Genomic DNA, 13,873 nt, shown 5'->3' on the forward strand with positions numbered 1-13,873 from the left:
CAAATTCAAAAGTGTTAAAATTCCAGTGTTGGTGTTGTTAGTTAAAAATAAAGTGTCAGTTCAACACTTGCTGAGTTTAATTCAACTACCCGAGAGTTAGTCCCTCAAAAGAGTTGGTGATCATACACAGAGTTAAATTTAAACAACTCTGTAAAGTGTTGATTTTAAAATCAACACTTAATAGAGTAACTCCCAGCATCCCAACGTATCTGTGACGTGTTTGCCTGAAGAGCGGGACGGATAGAGCGGCTGCAGCGAAGCACAACTGTTTTTCCCTTTTTTTTTTCCTTTCTACTTGTACAAATGAGGATATTGTGCGCGTAAATGAATGTCGGCATGTTTAATTAATAACACTTCTATGCAATAGTGTTATATTTGTGACGACAATAGGTGTCGCCGAAGCCTGTCTGCAGCTAACATTGCGACAAGGTAAGTTAGCATGATTGTTGTATGCTATTTGTCGCTTTTGCACACGTGTCGATAAATATACAAACATATGTGTAACCTACAGGAATACACATTTGTATAACATGTTACATTTGCACAGCTGCACATTTTGTAAGGGGTCAGAGTTTGCTAAAGTGATGTAGCACGCGCATGGCGGGTTAACCAAATATTTCCCAGAAAAAAATCTGAGGGCCACTTGTCATTTCGACAATCAAATCCGTGTCAAGTTGGTGAGGAGTGCAGTTAGCTAGTCTTGTCGAATGGTTGTTGGCATTCCATCAGGGGTGTCAAGATCCGTTCCTGGAGGGCCACTATCCTGCATGTTTTAGATGTTTCCCTCTTCCAACACAGCTGATTCAAATGATCAGGCTCGTTATCAGACTTCTGCTGAGCTTGATGATAAGCTGATCATTTGAATCAGGTGTGTTGGAAGAGGGAAACATCTAAAACATGCAGGATAGTGGCCCTCCAGGAACGGATCTTGACACCCCTGCATTACATGGACCGGGGGTGGGGGTTCGGTTGAGCTGCTGCTGCTTGCCCGAGACAGCTGCAGACTTCCTGCTGTATTCCTCCACCGGTGGAACACCTCCACACACCGGGCCACCACACCAGCCATGCCAAGCCTTGCTTCGATTAAAACATTTTAAGATTAAAAAACGCTAACTCTTCAAGCTAATGTTACCGGAGCCACGCATGCTGGTGAGTTCCACTTACGTAGCTGTGTATCTTAACGTCGCTGCCACGTTTATGTCTTAGGGTGACATTATTTCGCTAAGCTAACGGAGCATAGTTGATAGTGTGTCACTGTTTACGGATAAGTGTGGGTGTTTTTAGCAGAATAACTAGCTAGCCGTCATTCTAGCAAGCAGGCCAAGCTTCAGTAGCACGTCACTGTGCTGGTGGTTCCTATCGTCCAGGTAGCAAGTAATGCTAAAACTTAAAACGAATACTCAGAGTCTAGTAAAGCTAGGCAAAATGTTCCTGCCTCTACACATCCATGGTGATCATAGTGTAAATGATGGCACAGTGTGGATGTCTTTTGTCCTGTTTTCTTCTTAGTGCATCATGTTGGTTAAGGTGCGATTTGGTGAAACACAGAAGTATGTCAAAGTGGCTGAGACTGAAGATGGCTATGATGACTTCAACACATTTCTTCAAAAAGGTTGGCATCACTTTTCATACAGCCCACAACGTTTGTGGCTACATGTTATAACACCTATTGAATTTATGTGGTATTTAAATATTTTGTTTATGATAGCCATGTCCTGCCAAAAACAAGCATAGAAAATGCCAGGTAATGTTCTTATTATATTTTTTCTATTGCTCTAAATCTAATATTTTTTATCAGTTATTCAAAAGCTAGATCTTCCACTTGAGACTGAGCTGCATTTGACAGATGAATCAGGGACAGAAGTTGATGCAGATGTGTTTGAGGAGCTCTTGCAGGCAGGGAACCTCACTGTTAGGGTGACATTGTAAAAGTCAACAGGTGAGACTCAATCTTGTTAGGGAAGGAGTATAATGAATATTGTGGAGAACACATGATTTTTTTTTTTTTCATTTTGTGTTTACATTTTGTAAAAAATTGTTTACAGTTGCACTTCAGCATGATCTTTCATATACTTCGCTGGAGTCACCCATGTCAGACAACTCATCTGGGTCAGTGTCAGGAGTCTCCTCGCTAGTATCCTCTGATTCATCAGATGCAACAGTGATTGTTCATACAAACGGAGGGAGGAGAACCCATGCTGAACGGGAATCAGCAAAAGAGGTGTGTCGCTTTTGTAACAAATTCTATTAGTTATCAGATATCAGACAGACACAAAGATGTTGTGTTAAACTGATGGTGATGGATGATTCTAACTTTATTATTCTTTATCTTTTAGATGGTGAGAAATGCTCTGAAGGCTAAACCAGGTGGACAGTTTATTTTGGATGAATATGACAAAATGAAAACATTGACAGATAGCACAAGGAGAAAGTTGGTAAACCTTCTTGTGGCCAACATGGTTGAAATTCATGGGTAAGTTTCATGTTCATAATGTTCTTTATTTAATATAGAAATTATTTTAAAACAAGCATACTCATTGTAAGGCATTGCATATCAGTAAAGCATCGTTTTAAGGCTAAAACATTATACAAAAACTAAATTTGAGGGACTGCTACTAACTGAAGCAAGAAAAAGCAAAATTTGTATCTTTTAAACACTGAATTGCTGTAGTAATGCCATGTTTATCTTTCAGGAGGAGCCCACCCATCTCTGTTCGAACTACATGTGCTCTAGGCATCATCTCTCTATTTCCCAGCCTCAGAGATCCATATTCGGACAAGGGATATGTAAGTTTATAAATTAAAAGCTTGTATGTCAATTTATGGACTGGTAATATGTTTGGACTTTATGTAATAATCTATTGTTTTAATGTTACAGGAACACTTCTATGACCCAGAGAGTGGATCTGGCTACTTGGCCTGGAGGATAAAGACTGTTCAGCGCAACACTGCAGCTCAGCCCCAGAGATGCTCCACAAGCACAACCTATCAAGATAGTCCAAAGAGAAAGAGGGATGTTCTCTGCACTGATAAGCAGCTGCTTGGTGAGCACTGTCATGAAGCAATATCCTTTTTGAAACATTCAACTGATGAATCAGCCATCAAAGAGCGAATGAGGGCCACATTTCAGTACCGTCAAACACTGGTTCAAGATCAGCAGTGCTCTTTGACATCTTCCCACGATTTCTCGACATCACTGGCTTGGTAAGAAAGACAACTTCTTTTGTAAGTGAATTATACTCAAAGTATATGCTTAAGGTGTATGAGTATACAGTGTGTGTTATTCTGTAGATTGAACAAGACTTCACCATGATGTTTGGAGAGGAAGTGTCGGGCAGATTTTTGGCAAAATGGCCTACCTTTTTCAAGCCTAGAATCCTGGCAGACTGCAAAAAACTGACTTCTAATGAGCACATTGAAGACCTCATGTCATTGCAGCAAGACTCAGGTGGGTCTGGTTAGCTTGGCTCATTCTTCCCTTTGAAATGTCTCAATTATTTATAATGTGAATGAGTCTAATATTTCTCCTGTTTTTCCCCTAGGCTGGGACAGTGATCTGTCCAGCATTCTTCTGTTGGTTCACCTGCTTCCTCCCACCCCCAAAGGCCACAAGAAGAGTGCTAAAATCAGCCCATGCCAGGCTGTTGACCATGTTGTGAGATATTTGCAGGTATGCAAATAGTAGTGTTGCAATTATTCTGATGATCCTACTTCTTGGGTTGAAGCACTTTTTATATTGGCTTAGGTAGACATTTGAATGTAACAAGGGCATATTTTCTCATAATTCTTTATGTTTTGTTCAAGATGGGAGCCAGTGTTGAAACCTTCCTTGCTGGTGTGGAGCCAGGCCAGCCCTTCCTCCTTGGTGTTGGTGAAAAGAAGAGCAGCATCCAAAGATACTATGTCATCATTGATCACAAGGCCATCCCTTGCAAGGCACAGACATCCCTTGCAGCTTTCGATGAGCTCTTCAAAGCACACTTCATCTTCAGTGTCAGTTACCATGAATCCCTCTACAACTTCTATACGTTCATCCAAACCACAGTTTTTAACATTGACATTGGAAAGGCCAAGGAAACTCCCAGAGTCAAGGAACTAAGGGCAAGATTTTTTCATGACGCTTGAGGGGATAAATATCCATGGATGCAAACATTTTTCTTTGTTATGTCTGTAAGGCATGCCACAAAAGTTCTGCACTGCTTTGTCAGCATTTAAGACTTCACCATGGTCTATATCCTGGAAAGACATTACGCTTAAAATGTGGACAGCCGGGATGTTCTTCTTTGTTTTGCACTTATTCAGGTTTCAAGAAGCATCTTGTTCATTGCCACAGAGATGTTGCTGTGACTAATACTGCTGACAATGTGGACACTCAGAATGAAGTTGATGAGCCCTCAACTTCACAGACAGTCAACAAAGCCTCTCCAACAACTACCCAGCTCTCTGTTGACAATGATCATGTGTTAAACATGTGTGCTTCTGTTGTAGCACAGTTGCAAGCATCTGGTGTTGCTGAGAGCACAGTCCAAGCAATGGTGGGATCCATGGAGGACCTTGTAAATGACATTAATAGACAAGCAAGAGAGGCAGTTCTCAGCTGTTCTTCAGAAATTCAAGGTACGGATTTGGAAAAGAAGGTGGAAAAGTGCTTTGATCAACTAGGAAATCCTTTCTCATCCTTGAACACAAGAGTAAAACGTCAGAAGTTCTTTAAGGACAAATGGGAAATTGTTGAACCTGTTGAATATGTTCTTGGGGTGCGATTTGATGTTCGCAGAGATCAAACAACTGGTGTTTATTGTCAGGTCCCCGTAACAGATAAATTTGTGTATACACCCATCCTGGGAACTCTTAAGTCAATGTTCAAGAACACTGAATTATGTGAAAGTTTCTTCCAAGCCAAACATCACGAAGAAGGCATTTATAAAGACATATGTGATGGTTCATACTTCAAGAGTAACGTTTTGTTTTCCCAGAAAAAGCATGCTCTACAGATTCAACTTTATTTTGACGAGTTTGAGACAGCAAATCCCTTAGGTTCAAAGAAAGGTATTCACAAACTCGGTTGTATTTACTTTATATTGAGGAACCTGCCCCCAAAATATAATTCTGTGTTGATGAATATACATGTTGTGGCACTCTTCCACTCACAAGATCTGAAGACTTATGGGTTTGATGACATCCTGAAGCCTGTTGTTGACGATCTTAAAATACTTGAAACACAAGGAATTGAGGTGCCTTTCTCAGACTCACCATTGCTTGGTTCTGTTATACAAGTAACGGGTGACAACCTAGGTTTACATGGACTGTTCGGTTTTGTTGAGTCCTTCAGTGCTACATATTTCTGTAGATTTTGTTTGACAAGTAAGGATGAGTCGCAGTCTGTCTTTACTGAAGATGACCCTGGCATGATTTTTCGTACAAAGGAAATCCATGCAGAACACTGTGCAGCTCTACATGAAAATCCTATGTTGAGTTCCACATTTGGTGTCAAAAAGACATGCTTGCTCAATACATTGCATTTTTTCCACACCTCTGACAACTATGCAGTTGACATAATGCACGATTTACTTGAAGGTGTAGTACAGTACGAACTCAAACTTGTCTTTCAGTACCTTGTAAACCAGAAGTATCTGTCTTTGGAATCATTGTCACAGAGGATCCAAACTTTCAACTATGGTTATATTGAGAGAAAAAATAGACCAAGTGGGTTGAAAATGGATGAGGCTAGCAAGGATCTTGGATTAAATGCAGTTCAGTCATGGTGTCTTGTAAGAAATACTCCTCTTATTTTTGGTGATGTATTGGAAAGAAATAACTGTTACTGGAATCTGCTCCTCCTCTTGATTCAGATTGTGAATATAGTTTTTTCACCCATTGTAACTAACGGTATGACATACTATTTAAAGCACTTGATTAAGGACCACCATGAGCTATTTAAGTGTTTGTTTTCACAAAGAAGATTGATTCCAAAGCATCATTTCATGCTACATTATCCACGTTGTATTCGAAAAATAGGTCCACTCCTTCATGTATGGTGCATGAGGTTTGAGGCCAAACACAATTTTTTTAAAAGATCAGTGAAAAATTTCAAAAATATCACAAAATCATTGGTGAAACAACACCAGAGACAGTTAGCTTACCACTGGGAGAATTTTAATTTTCAGAGATTTGAGTTTGGTCCAGTGAAAAACGAAATCATTGATCGCCTCGAGGGAGGTGAGGTTTTAAGTTCTGTTTTTGATGTTAATTTATATTGTGAAGTGTCAACCACGAATTGGGTGAAGAACTATGGAACAGAATATCAGATTGGTATGTTTATTTGTACTGGAACAAAAATGGAAATTCCTATTTTCAGAAAGATCACCAACATCATTGTCCATGATGAGCAAGCTTTCCTTTTGACTTGCAGAGTGGACACTCTTTATTTTGATGATCATTTCAATGCATACTGTGTTGATGAGAGAGCAGATTCATTTTCTGTTTTCCCAGTTAAGGAACTGATTTATCACAGACCCTATGACAAACAGTTTTCTAATGAGATGTGTGAAAAAATATACATTGTGCCACATTGTCATATTTTGTGACCTGTGTTGTATTGCAAAGCAGTGCTGTTTTTATGTGGTGTGCTTATTTGAAATACAGGCTGATTCAAACTGCAACTTGTGTTTTCTTTGTAATTTCAAGTGAAATGTATTATTTTGGGAGTAAAATTGGGGGTTATTATTTGATTCCCAGTAGTACTTTTAAACTGAATGATAAAAGATTTCTATTTAGATTAGAATTTTATAACACTCTCCATAGAGTTAATATAGTTTAAACCTTATTCGGTGTTAAAAACTACACTAATAGTGTTAACTTTTAACACTACACACTAGTGTAGTGTAAATTCAACACTGATATATGTTAAATTTCAACTACTGAGAGTGTTGTTCCAACTCTGTCACAGTGTAAACTGTTGAACACTTTCAAAAGTGTTGTTTTAACTCGATCTAGAGTGGACCAATATAAACACTTTAGAAGTGTTGAGATTAACTCTGTAGGAGTTGAATTAACACTTCCAAATTTGCTGTGTAGCGTCAGCAGCTCCTCCTCCTGCCATCAGGTAGAGTTGATGTTTCCTCTTCATCAGGTAGAGCTGATGTTTCCTCTTCATCAGGCTCCCTTTCCTAAACGTTAACCTTAGCTCCAGCTGTAGTGTTCCCTAAAGCGGCAGTATTCACAGGACAAGCAACAGGCTTATTAAAACACTGAAATAGTTTCATTTAGCTTTGCTTTCTTTTCTTATTTTTTCTCCACTGACTGATGTTGGGTCATTAGAAGTTCTAGACTCATGTCCCTCTTCTTCTAAGCCAGGGGTATTCAGCTAAAATTCAGAGAGGTCCAGTCAGCAAAGGTCCAGAACATCATAATGTCTAACTTGAGTTACTGTGATATATGCTGATGTAACCTGGTAGTTTTATTAGAGTCTGCCTGTAGTCAAAAACTGACCGTCAGATAAATTCAGTACGGTTCAAAAACATTTTGACATTTATTAATAAATAACTTATATGTAACTGTATATCTTAGAATAAAGTGCTGAACTTAAAAAAGCACGACTGAACAACCTGAATCAACTTCTATACATCTTTAACAATACATAAATCTCATAAATGTAAACATTTGAACACTTTTACATTTTTGTCTGTCTCATATCACTCCCCTAATATCTCTGCAGCTTAATGGGAGAACTGAGCTGCTGCTTGTTTGAGCCGTTCTCAAAACATATTTTGATTATGTTCATAGTTGAGAAAGCTGCCTTACAGCTGTTTGCTGAGCCAAACATGGTCAGCATGTGACCACAGTCTGTCCTCTAGAGATGTATAAGGCACAAAAGATAGGACTCTCACAGCCGATGCTTTGTAGTGAATCTGAAGAGCCGACTCCTAACGTATTTAATGGAGTATGGAGTTTAACACTGTCCTCACAGAAAACACGTTACTGGATCCTAGATTAAAGAAGCTTGCCTTCAGTGGCAACAGAGCTATTGATGAGAAACTTCAGAGAATATGAGCAGCAGTCTGACACCTCCACCATTAGAGGACCAAGTGGAGGAGGAACCTCAAACTTCTGCTGTGTGGAGGCTCTTTGATGGAAGAGCTACAGGAGATGATTCAGGAGAAATCCTACAGCTGATGTGGTAATGGAGGATCATATCTAGAGGAAGCCCTCATCCAACCTGCAGACGACCCACTGAGCTGGAGCAGGACAAGGCCTCAGTCTGCCCCACCTGGTGAAGGTGATGGAGGAGAGACAACTTCTTCCATCTGAGAGAATCTTCTCAAAAACACGGCAGATATTCACTGAAAGAAGAAATGTATCAGCCCATCCAAGCTCAGCCATCTGATTTTTCTGAATGTCAGCCTGCTCTGAGGACATTTATACTGTTTGAATACTGAGTCTGTTTCTGGTTCTGTTCTGGTTCTGTGGGTTCATGTGCAGAGTTTTGTTCATTTGTTTTTGTGCAAAAAAGTTTGGTTGAAATATTAAACAAAAGCAAGAATACCTGTTTTTGTAACAGAGCAAATGCACAAAATGAGTCAATTATAAGGCTTCTCATAAAAACACTGAATGAAAAAGAGTTTGTCAAAACACAAACGATTCATATTTGCCAGGTTAGGATAAAATATGAGGCTACAAAGAATAATAAATTAGGAGCCATTTGGGAGCCGAAAGAACCGGCTTTTCTTTGGAAGCAGTGCCAAAAGCTCTCTAAAAAAAGAGCCGAACTTGCATCACTACTGTCCTCTCTGTCCCTCATCTCTCAGCTGCTTTTTGAAGGCAGAGCTGCGATGCGATTCAGCGACGTCATTGGCTGAGTAGCATCACGTGGGATGCCTGAACTCCTACATAATTGGTGATGTATAGAAGTTGATTCAGGTTGTTCAGTCATGCTTTTTTAAGTTCTGCAGTTTATTTTAAGATATACTGTTATATATAAGTTATTTATTAATAAATGTCTAAATGTTTTTGAACCGTACTGAATTTATTTGACGGTCAGTTTTTGATAACAGGCAGACTCTAATAAAACTACCAGGTTACATCAGCATATATCACAGTAACTCAAGTTAGACATTATGATGTTCTGGACCTTTGCTGACTGGACCTCTCTGAATTTTAGCTGAATACCCCTGGCTTAGCAGAAGAGGGACATGAGTCTACAACTGTCAGGGTCCTCTCCTCATTCCCTCCCCACCTGGCATCCCAAACAAAACCCCCTCCCTTATCCTTTTCCTCCCTGTCTTGCCTCCTGTCTCCCATCCATCCCTTTTCCTCTGCTTTCCCTCACAGCACTGCACCTGAGTGGAGTTCGGCTTCACAGCCGTCTCCACTCAGGTAATCAACCTCCTCCACGAGTCCCGGGCAGCTGGAAGAAATCATCCTGATTACTCACCAAGCAATAAGTGCCGGCTCAACACTCCACACCCTGCCAGATTGTTGAAATAGACTTTGCTGTCAGTTCACTCTCTAGCCTCCAGAAAGTTTGTTGAAAATTTGACGTTTTTCTACCGTATCTCTCTCCTGCCTTCTTCCAGACCCAGCTGCCCGGGAACTTACCCACCCGAAACCCTCACCTGAACCCCCCCAACCCATTCGGCACCGGTCTCCTCCCCACTCGGATCCCCCATTCCGCCCGGACCCCCTCCTGGAACCCCCGACCCATTTCCTTCCCGGCCGCTGGAGCTGCAGCAGTCAACCGGCTGCTCCCTGCCTCCCGGAGCTCCTCCCGGAACATCACCTGCGAGACGCCGTCTCTGCCCGGCCAGTCCAACACCTCGGCCCCCCGGATCGTCAGAGTGCTACGTCTCGTTCCCTCCGAACCCCTCCTCCTCCATCGAACTCTGAGCCCTTTGACGTCTGGCCGCCAGGGATCCCCCACAGCCATCTGCGACGCTCCGGTCCCGCCCGGACCTTGGACAACCGCCGATCCCCGTCCCCAGACCCACCCGGCCACATCCTCCCTCCACCAGCATCCCTGTTCCTGCATCCCGGTCTCTGCACTCCAGCCATATCCACCCCTGTACAATAAAACCCTTTTTCAACTTCTCCGGTTCTGGTATAGTGGCTCTCGGCTCGGGTATGCCTAGCTAACTCGTGACAACATCTTTTAATGACCCAACATCAGTCAGTGGAGAAAAAGAAAGCAAAGCTAAATGAAACTATTTCAGTGTTTTAATAAGCCTGTTGCTTGTCCTGTGAATACTGCCGCTTTAGGGAACACTACAGCTGGAGCTAAGGTTAACGTTCAGGAAAGGGAGCCTAATGAAGAGGAAACATCAGCTCTACCTGATGGCAGGAGGAGGAGCTGCTGACGCTATAATGTCTATAAGTATCTAATTGGTAGTTTGAAATAAAGGAGCTGCTGCTGTGTGTGTGTGTGTGGACGTGTGAGTGCACGCGCACATATATGAGAACCTGACCTGGCTTTGGTTTATGAGGTTGGAGTATACCCAGTAGAAAAAACTAGACTACACCACTGGTTATGACTGTCATTACTGTGTACACGACTTGCTTTGATTTAGAGTTAGGGGAAGTGCAGTGGGGGCAGGCAATACAATGAAAGTCAGTCTGTCTATGCCTGCCAGCGCAGGAGCTTTATTGTGCACCGGTGGGCTCTGAAACCCCGCCCACCAATGAAACGAAATATGGAGTCGTATTTTCATTTTGGGGGTGAAAACGAAAAAAAGAAAAAACCAACCGTTTCCTCTTTTTTTGTTTTTTGTTCAAAACGAAAAAACGAACCGTTTTCTGTTTTTTTTGTTTTTTGCTCAAAACGAAAAAACGAAAAAACGGCTTGATTTTTTGTTTCTGCTTGTGTCTTTTACAGCCAGGAATCAAACGGATAAAACGTACCTTGTCCGTTCAAGCAAGCTTAACTAAGATTTAAATATTTCCAATAGCATTTGAATAAAGACAAAATCCTTGGAATGGAAGATGAAACATCTGATAGGTTGGGAAACTTATCACAACAACAGCATACAGTGGTATGAAAAAGTATCTGAACCTTTTGGAACTTCTCACATTTCTGCATAAAATTACCATCAAATGTGATCTGATCTTTGTCAAAATCACACAGATGAAAAAACAGTGTCTGCTTTAACTAAAACCACCCAAACATTTATAGGTTTTCATATTTTAATGAGGATAGCATGCAAACAATGACAGAAGGGGGAGGAATAAGTAACTGAACCCTCCGCCTAAGGAGATTTAAAGAGCTATTGAAACCAATTTCTACCAAACAATTTAAGTCAGGTGTGTGCCCAATCACTGATGAGTGGCTTAAAGCTGCCCTGCCCACTATAAAACACACACCTGGTAAGAATTGTCTTGATGAGAAGCATTGTCTGATGTGGTGCACATCAGACAATGCTTCTCATGGCTCGCTCAAAAGAGCTGTCTGAAGACCTGCGATCAAGAATTGTTGATTTGTATAAAGCTGGGAAAGGATACAAAACCATCTCTAAAAGTCTGGATGTTCATCAATCGACAGTCAGAGAAGTTGTCTACAAATGGAGAGAGTTTGGCGCTGTTGCTTCTCTCCCAAGCAGTGGCCGTCCACCAAAGATGACGCCAAGAGTTCAGCGCAGAATACTCAGAGAGGTAAAAAAGAACCCTAGAGTGTCTGCTAAAGACTTACAGAAATCACTGGCACAGTCCAATATCTCTGTGCACACATCAACTATATGTAAAACAATGGTCAAGAATGGTGTTCATGGGAGGACTCCACGGAGGAAGCCACTGCTGTCTAAAAAAAAAACATTGTTGCTCGTTTAATGTTCGCAAAAAGGCACTTGGACACTCCACAGAAGTTTTGGCAAAATATGTTGTGGACTGATGAAACCAAAGTTGAATTGTTTGGGAGGAACACACAACGTCATGTGTGGAGGAAAAATGGAACAGCTCACCAACATCAACACCTCATCCCCACTGTGAAGCATGGTGGAGGGTGCATCATGGTTTGGGGCTGTTTTGCTGCCTCAGGGCCTGGACAACTTGCAATCATTAATGGAAAAATGAATTCAAAAGTTTATCAGGATGTTTTGCAGGAAAACCTGAGGCCGTCTGCCAGACAGTTGAAGCTAAAAAGAGGATGGATGCTGTAACAAGACAATGATCCAAAACACAGAAGTAAATCAACTTCAGAATGGTTTCAGAAGAACAAAATACACGTTCTGGAGTGGCCAAGTCAAAGTCCAGACTTGAACCCCATTGAGATGCTGTGGCATGACCTCAAGACAGCGATTCATGACAGACATCCCAGGAATCTGACTGAACTACAGCAGTTTTGTAAAGAAGAATGGGCCAAGATTAGTCCTGATCGATGTGCCAGACTGATCTGTAGCTACAGGAAGCGTCTGGTTGAAGTTATTGCTGCCAAAGGGGGGGCAACAAAATATTAAATGTGATGGTTCAGTTACTTATTCCTCCCCCTTCTGTCATTGTTTGCATGCTATCTTCATTAAAATATGAAAACCTATAAATGTTTGGGTGGTTTTAGTTAAAGCAGACACTGTTTTTTCATCTGTGTGATTTTGACAAAGATCAATTTGATGGTGATTTTATGCAGAAATGTGAGAAGTTCCAAAAGGTTCAGATACTTTTTCATACCACTGTATATGTTTAAAGCATATGACTTTAATCATGTTTGTAAGCCACTTTAAGAAATTCAATCATCTGTGCATCGTTATAATGCATTAATATGCATATTTTTGTTAACATGCACTCTAAAATATTTAGAAACATAACTCAAAAATTGGAAATTGACAATTACATTTACTGAAGTGTATCGCGTGGTTTTTACAATATAATTTCATGTTTCTAAGATGTAGTTGATTAAATGATGCATTTGCATGGTATTCAACAACTTGACATTTATTAGAATTTTTCCTGCTGAGAAAAATTATGTCAGTCTGGCTTATATACAGTTGATGCATGTTACTGAAAAAATCAAGAGAGTTTTGTGATAACACATAAGAAAATGAACTTTTTGAGAAAAATGTTGACAGGCTGAAGTCAGTTATCATGTGATTAAATAGCTTTATCTTAGCCCTAAGGAATTCTGTTGGAGCAGCTCAATTTGACTGGGTTGGATAAATTTCATTTACTTATGTAAATTTAGAATTAGTTGACCCTTTCCAATTAAATTTAGTCAGACCCAAGTCTCGGAAGTCATTTTAAACAACCCTAATGAATTCATTCTTACATACATTAAGTTGGAGCAACATAACTACTTTCATTCAAAGAGTTATCTTTTGAATGTAGTTGGATGTTCAGTCCAAAGCCTGCTTTTACTTCCTGAACATAGTACATGTTAATTTTTGATAATTTGCCGTCCAATTTTTCATAGTTATAGGCCAGTTTAAACATAATATTCATAAACTGATTAGATTCTCACAACTACTTATAGTTCAGTTACTATTTCAATTTCAACTTATTGATTTACTTAATTTCCTTAAGTGCACAAGCTTAAAAAAAAAGAATTTAGATCCATGTCTGCAGTAGAAACAGTTGCTAGTTTGCCCATATTTTGTGTTGACTGTAGCTTTCTCTTAGATGATCAATCTATTTAATTGTCTTTTAAAGCACTTTTATGATCTTAATGTGTATTTTTATGTTTTATTTCTATGATTTTAATGTATGTCTACCTTTTAATATTTTTTTCTGGATGTATTTCTGTGCCATTGTAAAGACCTTTGAATTGCTTTGTGTATGAATTGTGCTATAAACTTCCCTTCTCTTGCCTTCTTTCTGCCTTGTATCACAATAAATTAAGCTGTTACAAATAAAATACGCTCCCAGGGAAAACACCTCATAGATGTAATATTACTGAATT

General features: G+C 40.2%; 1 protein-coding gene and 1 long non-coding RNA gene across 2 annotated transcripts; both read left to right on the top strand.

Annotated features, from left to right (window-relative positions):
* Positions 1-325: 325 nt before the first annotated feature.
* Positions 326-6,662, top strand: LOC127535409 (uncharacterized). The gene is made up of 9 exons (XM_051953353.1): positions 326-1,149; positions 1,510-1,612; positions 2,046-2,221; positions 2,337-2,473; positions 2,694-2,787; positions 2,879-3,204; positions 3,292-3,448; positions 3,543-3,670; positions 3,805-6,662. Exon 9 carries the CDS (start codon positions 4,140-4,142, stop codon positions 6,585-6,587), a length of 2,448 nt encoding a protein of 815 aa, XP_051809313.1. The 5' UTR covers positions 326-1,149; positions 1,510-1,612; positions 2,046-2,221; positions 2,337-2,473; positions 2,694-2,787; positions 2,879-3,204; positions 3,292-3,448; positions 3,543-3,670; positions 3,805-4,139; the 3' UTR covers positions 6,588-6,662.
* Positions 6,663-9,058: 2,396 nt separating this feature from the next.
* Positions 9,059-10,086, top strand: LOC127535436 (uncharacterized). Its single transcript, XR_007944290.1, has 2 exons — positions 9,059-9,443; positions 9,576-10,086. It is a non-coding gene; the product is annotated as an uncharacterized LOC127535436 (long non-coding RNA).
* Positions 10,087-13,873: the final 3,787 nt, after the last annotated feature.

The sequence above is a fragment of the Acanthochromis polyacanthus genome, chromosome 9 (genome assembly GCF_021347895.1).
Source record: "Acanthochromis polyacanthus isolate Apoly-LR-REF ecotype Palm Island chromosome 9, KAUST_Apoly_ChrSc, whole genome shotgun sequence".
Classification (NCBI taxonomy): Eukaryota; Metazoa; Chordata; class Actinopteri; family Pomacentridae; genus Acanthochromis; species Acanthochromis polyacanthus.

Coding starts and splice junctions, on each gene's coding strand:
- LOC127535409 (XM_051953353.1), top strand. CDS start 4,140: ATGGATGCAAACATTTTTCTTTGTTATGTCTGTAAGGCATGCCACAAA.